The 11545-nt window shown below is 41.8% G+C and overlaps 2 protein-coding genes across 2 annotated transcripts; both read left to right on the forward strand.

Moving 5' to 3' along the window:
- Positions 1 to 1881: 1881 nt before the first annotated feature.
- LOC311373567 (NLR family CARD domain-containing protein 3-like) lies at positions 1882 to 8207 on the forward strand (the record flags this gene model as incomplete). Its single annotated transcript, XM_084490303.1, is given in 8 exon segments — positions 1882 to 1981; positions 2505 to 2571; positions 2646 to 2706; positions 3742 to 5608; positions 6126 to 6299; positions 7032 to 7205; positions 7942 to 8151; positions 8153 to 8207. Coding segments are annotated over 8 exon segments (2676 nt in total). The 5' UTR covers positions 1882 to 1913.
- A 36-nt stretch (positions 8208 to 8243) lies between these two features.
- LOC311373568 (ribonuclease inhibitor-like) lies at positions 8244 to 11007 on the forward strand (the record flags this gene model as incomplete). Its single annotated transcript, XM_084490304.1, has 3 exons — positions 8244 to 8254; positions 8623 to 8796; positions 10834 to 11007. Coding segments are annotated over 3 exons (359 nt in total), but the record flags the coding sequence as incomplete, so codon positions are not given.
- Between the last annotated feature and the right edge of the window lie 538 nt (positions 11008 to 11545).

Genomic DNA, 11545 nt, shown 5'->3' on the forward strand with positions numbered 1-11545 from the left:
ATTACACATGGGTTCAGTTACATTATATTAACACATTAACACTAATTACACATTACACATTGGTTCAGTGATATTGTATTAACACATTAATACTAATTACACATGGGTTCAGTTACATTATATTAACACATTAACACTAATTACACATTACACATGGGTTCAGTGACATTATATTAACACATTAACACTAATTACACATTACACATGGGTTCAGTTACATTATATTAACACATTAACATTAATTACACATTACACATGGATTCAGTTACATTATATTAACACATTAACACTAATTACACATTACACACGGGTTCAGTTACATTATATTAACACATTAACACTAATTACACATTACACATGTTTTCAGTGACATTATATTAACACATTAACACTAATTACACATTACACATGGGTTCAGTTACATTATATTAACACATTAACACTAATTACACATTACACATGGGTTCAGTTACATTATATTAACACGTTCTAATTACACATGATGTTGTTGACATGGTGGTAATGAGAGGAGGGATAAGGCTGTTTTAGTGATGTGGTTGACATGGTGATAATGAGAGGAGGGATAAGGCTGTTTCAGTGATGTTGTTGACATGGTGATAATGAGAGGAGGGATAAGGCTGTTTTAGTGATGTGGTTGACATGGTGATAGAGAGGAGGGATAAGGCTGTTTTAGTGATGTGGTTGACATGCTGGTAATGAGAGGAGGGATAAGGCTGTTTTAGTGATGTTGTTGACATGGTGGTAATGAGAGGAGGGATAAGGCTGTTTTAGTGATGCTGTTGACATGGTGATAATGAGAGGAGGGATAAGGCTGTTTTAGTGATGTGGTTGACATGGTGGTAATGAGAGGAGGGATAAGGCTGTTTTAGTGATGTGGTTGACATGCTGGTAATGAGAGGAGGGATAAGACTGTTTTAGTGATGTGGTTGACATGGTGATAATGAGAGGAGGGATAAGGCTGTTTTAGTGATGTGGTTGACATTGTGGTAATGAGAGGAGGGATAAGGCTGTTTTAGTGATGTGGTTGACATGGTGGTAATGAGAGGAGGGATAAGGCTGTTTTAGTGATGTTGTTGACATGGTGATAATGAGAGGAGGGATAAGGCTGTTTTAGTGATGTGGTTGACATGGTGGTAATGAGAGGAGGGATAAGGCTGTTTTAGTGATGTGGTTGACATGCTGGTAATGAGAGGAGGGATAAGACTGTTTTAGTGATGTGGTTGACATGGTGATAATGAGAGGAGGGATAAGGCTGTTTTAGTGATGTGGTTAACATGGTGGTAATGAGAGGAGGGATAAGGCTGTTTTAGTGATGTGGTTGACATGGTGATAATGAGAGGAGGGATAAGGCTGTTTTAGTGATGTGTTTGACATGGTGGTAATGAGAGGAGGGATAAGGCTGTTTTAGTGATGTGGTTGACATGGTGATAATGAGAGGAGGGGTAAGGCTGTTTCAGTGATGTGGTTGACATGGTGATAATGCGAGGAGGGATAAGGGTGTTTCAGTGATGTGGTTGACATGGTGATAATGAGAGGAGGGGTAAGGCTGTTTCAGTGATGTGGTTGACATGGTGATAATGCGAGGAGGGATAAGGGTGTTTCAGTGATGTGGTTGACATGGTGATAATGAGAGGAGGGGTAAGGCTGTTTTAGTGATGTGGTTGACATGGTGATAATGAGAGGAGGGGTAAGGCTGTTTTAGTGACGTGGTTGACATGGTGATAATGAGAGGAGGGGTAAGGCTGTTTTAGTGACGTGGTTGACATGGTGATAATGAGAGGAGGGATAAGGCTGTTTTAGTGATGTGGTTGACATGGTCTGATCCTGGTTCATGTTTTTCTAGAAGAGTCCAGCAGCAGAGAGCAGACTCCCCTGGACCCAGCTGTGTCTCCATGAAGAGTGACTGGTCTATGGATAATCCTCTGAGCTTTAAAGTTGGACGCCCCTCCAGAGAGGAGAGGTAGGGGTTTCAAACAGACCATGACAACAGACCAGTTGGTTGTTATCAGACTCTACTGATACTCTCTCTCACAATCAATCATTAACTAACTGAAGAGGATTAGTTTACCTGTACTCCTTACACACACACACACACACACACACACACACACACACACACACACACACACACACACACACACACACACACACACACACACACACACACACACACAAAGACATTTACCAATAAAACATTCACAAGCAGAAGATATGATCAACTTTATGAATCCCACACAAGGGGAATCTCTCTTGTTATTGCAGATCAAGAGTCAAAAGTACAGCGAAAGAGAGATTAAGGGATGAATAAGACACAAAATAACTCAATAAAAAAAGTGAAAATAAATGTAAAAATTAAATAAAGATACAAAACGTAGAATAATAACTAAATAAATACAATTACACAGGATACTTGCACAGTATAAATATAAACTCTCTCTCTCTCTCTCTTGTATGTTTACTGTGTGTGTGTGTTCTCCCCACAGACAACCCCACCAGAGGTCAAAGGTTACCAGTGCTCAGTCTGTACAGCCTCAAACAGAGCTGATCAAGGTGTGTAAATGTCCACCAAGATATTTGACTTAAGCTCTACGTGAACATTAAATAGCATCTCCATCTGCTAATAGTCTGCAGGCACAAAGCTCTGCCTGATGGACCAGGAGGAACCAGCTGACACACTGTGGGGCGGTAAGAGACTCTTATTTTGAAAACAGAATGAACTATTTTGAAGTGCAGAAGAGACTCTTATTTGTTCTGCTCACACTAAATGACATATCCTGATATTTTTTACATCCCTTTTTCAATGTTGAGATATCTTCCCTCGGGTTAGGGTAAGGGTGTCATGTTAAATGGTTTGATCCAGATATGTAGGGTTATTGTGGGTCTATCAGGTTAAATGGTTTGATCCAGATATGTAGTGTTATTGTGGGTCTATCAGGTTAAACGGTTTGATCCAGATATGTAGGGTTATTGTGGGTCTATCAGGTTAAATGGTTTGATCCAGATATGTAGGGTTATTGTGGGTCTATCAGGTTAAATGGTTTGATCCAGATATGTAGGATTATTGTGGGTCTATCAGGTTACACAATGTGAAACAATATGCTGCAAATCAATAGCAGAATAACTTAGTGGAAGAAATGCAACACTATCTTGTTATATCAGCATAGCAAATGAGTTTCCACTGATTCACTATCATTATTAGAAGTCAACTATTGCTTTTGAAATAACTTCAAAATGCAGTCTTTTTTTATAAACGCCAGTTATGCTAACTAAGTTGTTGATGCTCCGTTTTATGTGTAGGGACCCTAGTCATGCTACTGCAGATGTTTTGTGCTATTCTGAGCAATATTAATGATTAAAAAATGCAGTTTGGAAGCGTTCGGCGCACCACCCCTAGCCAATGCACTGTTAGCCATTTGGGCTCTTAGTGTTGCTCTGGGCAAGCACTATACTGGTTGGTCAACGAAAAAATGACCTAAACGGCTTATTTGATCGGTTTTCATGCAGAAAAAGACCCTGGGTTCAATTTATGCCGGATTTACACTTTAATAATCCTGAACATTTTGAATCTGTAATGCGCAGTCCTTGTTATGACCAGCTTCTTCGACCAAAGTTATAAAGCCTCTAAATATCATGAAGTTGATAATTTAAGAGGAAATATTTACATGTTTCCACTGATTTCACCATCCACTATATGATGTCTTCTGTTGTTTTCTCATTTAGGATCTGCTGCTGTCGAGTGCCAACATAAATTCAAGTCTCATTTGAAGAAGAAGTCCAGGCATGTGTTTGAGGGAATTGCTATAGCAGGACAGCCAACACCTCTGAAGGACTTCTACACAGAGCTCTTCATCACAGAGAGAGGCAGTGGAGAGGTCAACCAGGAGCATGAGGTCAGACTGATTGAAACAGCTTCCAGGAGACCGGCCAAGGAGGAAACACCAATCAAATGTGAAGACATCTTTAAACCCTTACCTGGACAAGAAAAACCAATCAGAACAATAATGACAACTGGAGTGGCCGGCATTGGTAAAACAATCTTAACACACAAGTTCACTCTGGACTGGGCTGAAGGCAAAGCCAACCATGACATACACTTCACATTTCTCCTCACTTTCAGAGAGCTGAATTTACTGAAAGGGAAAGAGTTTAGCTTGGTGAAACTTCTTTATCACTTCTTTATTGAGACGAAAGAAGCAGGAATCTGCAGATTCGACCGGTTCCAAGTTGTCTTCATCTTGGATGGTCTGGATGAGTGTCGACTTCCTCTGGACTTCCAGAACAACCAGACCTGGACTGATGTCACAAAGCCGGCCTCAGTGGACGTGCTGCTGACAAACCTCATCAGGGGCGACCTGCTTCCCTCCGCTCTCATCTGGATAACAACACGCCCTGCGGCAGCCAATCAGATCCCTTCTGAGTGTGTTGACATGGTAACAGAGGTGAGAGGGTTCACCGACCCACAGAAGGAGGAGTACTTCAGGAAGAGATTCAAAGAGGAGACGCTGGCCAGCACAATCATCTCCCACATCAAGAAATCACGAAGCCTCCACATCATGTGTCACATCCCAGTCTTCTGTTGGATCACTGCTACAGTTCTGGAGGACATCTTCAAAAAATCTCAGATAGAAGAGAAGCCCAAGACCGTGACTCAGATGTACATCTACTTTCTGAGGCTTCAGTCCATACAGAGGGACAGGAAGTACCATGGGAGAGCTGAAACGGATCCACACTGGAGTTCAGAGAGCAGGGAGATCATTGTTTCTCTGGGAAAACTGGCTTTTAACCAGCTGGAGAAAGGCAACCTGATCTTCTACGAGGCCGACCTGGCAGAGTGTGACATCGATATCAGAGCAGCCTCAGTGTACTCAGGAGTGTTCACCCAGATCTTTAAAGAGGAGTGTGGGCTGTACCAGGACAAGGTGTTCTGCTTTGTCCATCTGAGCATCCAGGAGTTTCTGGCTGCCCTTTATGTCTTCCTGTCCTTCATCGAAGATGGTGTCAATCTGCTCTCATCCTCCAGTGAAGATGAACACCTCCTTTACCAGAGTTACCAGAGTGCTATGGACATTATCAACACTGGTGTCAATCTGCTCTTAGAAGAACCACCCACCTCTGGGGAAGATAAACTCCTCCTCCTCTACCAGAGTGCTGTGGACAAGGCCTTACAGAGTGAGAACGGACACCTGGACTTGTTCCTCCGCTTCCTCCTGGGCCTCTCTCTGGAGACCAATCAGATTGTCCTACGAGGTCTGCTGGGACAGACAGGAACTAGCTCACTGACCAATGAGGGAACAGTGTCTTACATCAAGAAGAAGCTAAATGAAGATCTCTCTCCAGAGAGAAGCATCAACTTGTTACACTGTCTGAATGAGCTGAACGACCGTTCTCTAGTGAAGGAGATCGAACAGTACCTGACATCAGGAAGTGTCGCCCAAAACACTCTCTCTCCTGCTCAACTGTCAGCTCTGGCCTTCATCCTCCTGACATCAGAAGAGGAGCTGGACGTGTTTGACCTGAAGAAATACTCTGCTTCAGAGGAGGGTCTTCTGAGGCTGCTGCCAGTGGTCAAAGCCTCCAAAACATCTCTGTAGGTTCACTTATAACATGTATAACAATACACACAACACAATATACATAAAACTGGAATATAAGGTTAAAATAATATGCAAAAGATATCTGTAGGTTCATAACAACATGCATTACTATTCTACTCACAACATAATAAACATACTAGAAGAATAAAAAAGTTATAATAATATCAAAAACATCTGTAGGTGTACTATTAAAGTATAATGTATAACAGTACACATAAGAGCATATTAAAAATAACATTATAGAAGTAGTATTCATTTACAAAAACATTTTCAAACACAAATAAAAAAAACTGGAAAATTTTGGTCGAAGCAAAAACAATAGGGACCTTGCAGTGTCCTGCTCGGTCCCTAAATATTAAAAAATTTACACCTGAAACATAATAAACATTTAAACATCTAATGATTGATGAAATATTTTTTCAACTAATAACATTCCTTCATTATGTAATAAGTTAAAGATGTGTTATTTTAATCACAGTTCCTAACATGTTCTGTTTACTTTTGGCCAAGGCTGAATGGCTGTAATCTGTCAGAGAGATGCTGTGAAGCTCTGGCCTCAGTTCTCAGCTCCAACTCCTCTAGTCTGAGAGAGCTGGACCTGAGTACCAATGATCTGAAGGATTCAGGAGTGAAGCTGCTCTCTGCTGGACTGGGGAGTCCACACTGTACACTGGAAACTCTCAGGTCAGTTTTACTCAATGGACAAACAGTTACACCACAAGGTTCAATATCCATTAGATCCATAAAAGTGTGCACATAAAGTGAAGCAGCACGCAACTGACACCCCCACGCAGACAAATGCTGTCTTTGCTCTCGTGCCTGAAAAGTATTTTCCTGCTCACTTGGTTAATTATTCTCCTCACAACACAATATACATAATATTGGAATAAAACAAATAATTATGCACAAAACATCTCTGTAGATCTACTTTTTGTTTCAGTACTATGAATAACATGTATTATTTTGTAATACATGTTATTCATAGTACTGAAATAAAAAGTTATATTAATATTAGTGCTGTCAGTGAAACGTGTTATTAACGGCGTTAACGCAAATCCATTTAGACGGCATCAAATTTTTTATTATGACATTAACGCTCTTTAATCTGCGGGAAAAACCGCCCAATCTGGCAACACTGCCTGAACGTCCTCAAGCTCTAGCGTCAACGTAAATCAATGAGACCAACTTAAAACGAAGCTGTATGAAACTTAAACTGTGATTCTGAATAAAGTATAAATGATATCGAAATTCTGTTTCGATATTATTATAAAAAATATATTTTATAAAGCTTTAACTTGTCCTCCAAATGGAATGATGAATAGGCCTACACTTTATAAATGTGGTTACTTCAGTACAAACTGCTCTCAACCAGAAAGAATAAATGGTGTGTGTGTGTGTGTGTGTGTGTGTGTGCAGGTTGTCTGGCTGCCTGATCACACAGGAAGGCTGTGCTTCTCTGGCCTCAGTTCTCAGCTCCAACTCCTCTAGTCTGAGAGAGCTGGACCTGAGTACCAATGATCTGAAGGATTCAGGAGTGAAGCTGCTCTCTGCTGGACTGGGGAGTCCACACTGTACACTGGAAACTCTCAGGTCAGTTTTACTCAATGGACAAACAGTTACACCACAAGGTTCAATATCCATTAGATCCATAAAAGTGTGCACATAAAGTGAAGCAGCACGCAACTGACACCCCCACGCAGACAAATGCTGTCTTTGCTCTCGTGCCTGAAAAGTATTTTCCTGCTCACTTGGTTAATTATTCTCCTCACAACACAATATACATAATATTGGAATAAAACAAATAATTATGCACAAAACATCTCTGTAGATCTACTTTTTGTTTCAGTACTATGAATAACATGTATTATTTTGTAATACATGTTATTCATAGTACTGAAATAAAAAGTTATATTAATATTAGTGCTGTCAGTGAAACGTGTTATTAACGGCGTTAACGCAAATCCATTTAGACGGCATCAAATTTTTTATTATGACATTAACGCTCTTTAATCTGCGGGAAAAACCGCCCAATCTGGCAACACTGCCTGAACGTCCTCAAGCTCTAGCGTCAACGTAAATCAATGAGACCAACTTAAAACGAAGCTGTATGAAACTTAAACTGTGATTCTGAATAAAGTATAAATGATATCGAAATTCTGTTTCGATATTATTATAAAAAATATATTTTATAAAGCTTTAACTTGTCCTCCAAATGGAATGATGAATAGGCCTACACTTTATAAATGTGGTTACTTCAGTACAAACTGCTCTCAACCAGAAAGAATAAATGGTGTGTGTGTGTGTGTGTGTGTGTGTGTGTGTGCAGGTTGTCTGGCTGCCTGATCACACAGGAAGGCTGTGCTTCTCTGGCCTCAGTTCTCAGCTCCAACTCCTCTAGTCTGAGAGAGCTGGACCTGAGTAGCAATCGTCTGAAGGATTCAGGAGTGAAGCTGCTCTCTGCTGGACTGGGGAGTCCACACTGTACACTGGAAACTCTCAGGTCAGTTATCAGCCTCTTCTTCAAACGGGTTATTCTAGACCAGTAAGTGCTGCTCCTGCCTGATGCATTTCTGTTGCTCTTTTCCCTGCTGACAAAACACTCCATGGATCTGCATAATGTTAGAACCTATGAAGAAACGGTCTTAGCGTACCAAACACAGTGGAGTTCTCCTGACTATAACCGAACAATATCTCATCTGATTTATAGCTATTGAGAAAGGAGCATTTGTTTAAGATCCTGTCACATCCATGTGAAGGAAGTTCTGTCTGTGATGATGTCATCTCCCCACTTCCTCTTCCTGTTCTCAGACAGGGTGACACAGCTTTGTCTCCATAAAGTATCAATAAAGCTTTAACTTGTCCTCCAAATGGAATGATGAATACACTTTATAAATGTGGTTACTTTAGTACAAACTGCTCTCAACCAGAAAGAATAAATGGGGTGTGTGTGTGTGTGTGTGTGTGTGTGTGTGTGTGTGTGTGTGTGTGTGTGTGTGTGTGTGTGTAGGTTGTCTGGCTGCCTGATCACAGAGGAAGGCTGTGCTTCTCTGGCCTCAGTTCTCAGCTCCAACTCCTCTAGTCTGAGAGAGCTGGACCTGAGTACCAATGATCTGAAGGATTCAGGAGTGAAGCTGCTCTCTGCTGGACTGGGGAGTCCACACTGTACACTGGAAACTCTCAGGTCAGTTATCAGCCTCTTCTTCAAACTGCGTCTTGGGGTTGTTTAATATGTAAGGGATGATCCACGACTAGGTGGACTGTTATCAATATCGATATGTATGTTATACGTGATGTAACTCTGGCCAGCTGATGTGAGGGTTAGGGGTTGTTGACCTGTTAACTGCTAGTATGTTATACGTTATGTAACTCTGGTCAGCTGATGAGAGCTGAGGAGTTGTCATTAGTGTAGACATGGTGATGAGGCTTTAGCCGTGCTGTGATCTGAATATAATGCACCCCTCACCACTAAAACATCACTGCCCGTGGTAAAGTAAAACATATTGAACAGTAAAGATGTCCTTTATTAATGTGGCGGTGTGGAGGCTCTCAATGTGAATCTTAGGTTGCTTGACAACGCCACCTTGGGAATTGCACCCAAGGAATTATATATTATTTTACATTGATCAAAAACACAGGTTTGTTCCACTCAACAGGCAAGACATGTGGTTCCCAGTTTACAAAAATACTTTGTTTAATAAAATGTATATATTAATCACAAAAATGAGCATTCATCCCAACTAATAAACAAGGAGCCTAATCAGGGGCTGAGGCCTACTGGTGGGGAAAGAGCAGGTGAAGGGGAAGGGGACTCAACAGGAATAAATTAAAGAGAAATGGTTCACCCAGACACACGTGGCAGTCACACACTGGCATCACCAAATCCAAGGAAGCACAGCACACAAGAATGAGGGACACCACCACCCACGTCCCCAGCACCACCACCAGCCTGCAGCCACTGAGAAGGAAACAAAAAGGAAGTTACAACGGAAATAATTAACCCAAAATGTATGAAGCAATATACAACATGAAGCAGGAAATAGTTCACAAAATAAACTTAAAACAATTTACTTAATCAAAATAATAAAGTACAGAAAACAAAACAAAATTAAGGGATTAACTCCTCAAAATCATTGGGCTGAAATTAAAGGGATAAACAGGTTAAAGGTGTGGTGTCGGCAGTCCACCATGCAAGCCGGCTGTAGCCAAAAGCCAGCAACAGCAGCACCACCAAGCAGCACAGAGCAGCAAGGAATAAGTGGCTGCCGGAGACAAAGCAGGGGACAACGTCGTATATAGCAGCAGAGACAAACGGTGTGATTAGCAGCAGAGACAAACAGCAGACAAAGCTGTAGACAAAGCTATGGACAAAAGCTGTGTACAAAGCAGCAGCGGCCCCAATCAGCTGGTGGCGGAGTCAGATAAATCAGATAAATCTATAGATTTCGGCCAGCTGATGAGCGTTCCCTGTCAATAAACATAAAATTAGTATGGCTAAGCTACATTTATCAAGGCTTTTGGAGGCTAGATTTAAGGTAGCATACCCGTTTTCAAAGTCAAACCTGCACAGGGAGAGGGAGGGAGAGAGAGAGACACACGGCAGGGGACATCTACCTGTGACCACACTAGCATTAGCTACAGGATAGCATTCGGTGTAACACGGAGAGAGAGGACACTTACCGCTCGAGAGAACCAGCGACTAAACGGAGCACTGAGCACGCAGTCGCTGCTCTGCAGTGAAAACACACCGGCTTTGAGCATGAGGACACAGTGATAAATGAAACTAAACAGTAGCCGCAGCAGGGGCACGGAGCATTACCTGCACGGGCAAACACCTGACCCGGAAATGATGCATCAGTGAGAGCTCAAGAAGGAGGGCCGTACTTATGTACTGCCGCCCTAGTGGTCAGCTGACGCAATTAACTGCAGCAAGGCAACCCTATTTCTATGCTGCTACATTAACATCATATTAGTTTGGTGTAGTGCTGCTCATGTCCGATGCATTTCTGTTGATCTTTTCCCTGCTGGCAAAACACTCCCTGGTTCTACACAATGTTAGAACCTGTGGATAAACGGTCTTAGTGTACCAAACACAGCAGACTTCTCCTGACTCTAACAGAACAATATCTCATTGTCCTCCATATGGAATGAATAAACTTTCTAAATGTGTTTAATTTGGTACGAACTGCTAGATAGATAAATGGTGTGTGTGTGTGTGCAGGTTGTCTGACTGCCTGGTCACACAGGAAGGCTGTACTTCTCTGGCCTCAGCTCTGGGCTCCAACCCCTCCCATCTGAGAGAACTGGACCTGAGCTACAATCACCCAGGAGACTCTGGAGCTGCGCTGCTCTCTGCTGGACTGGAGGATCCATGCTGGAGACTGGACACTCTCAGGTATGGAGAGGACAGCTCTCCACTCAGGGACAAAGTCTCCTACAAGGGTTCAAGCCGCTGCTAGATGAAGTGTTTTCAAAACGCAGTTGTAACGCATGTTGTGTAGAAAGTGATGAGATGGCAGATTAGGATTCAGACGACTTTTATAGAATTATATTTATTGATAGTTAGTGCAACACATTAACATAACACATTAACACATTAACAACGTATTGCTGTGTTTGGCACTAACTGTCTGGTGAATTAATGTGTTGGTTTAAAACCAGACGTTTGAGTGTCTTTGTTTTTTGATTGGCCAATGATTGGTTAGCATAGAGCTGGATGTTAACATGGAGCCAGGCATGATGAGTCAGTAAATTAGGATTCAGAGTACTTTTATAAAATATTTATTGATAGTGAGTGCAACACACTCATATTTGGCGTGGCCTAGCATGGAGCTAGGCGTAAGCGTGGAGCTGGGGGTTAGCATGCAGCTAGGCCTTAACATTGAGGTGGTCGATAGCGGTTGTAGGTTTCCCGCCAAAAAGCCAACGATTGT

The sequence above is a fragment of the Micromesistius poutassou genome (genome assembly GCF_964030765.1).
Source record: "Micromesistius poutassou genome assembly, contig: SCAFFOLD_5807, whole genome shotgun sequence".
Lineage (NCBI taxonomy): Eukaryota > Metazoa > Chordata > Actinopteri > Gadiformes > Gadidae > Micromesistius > Micromesistius poutassou.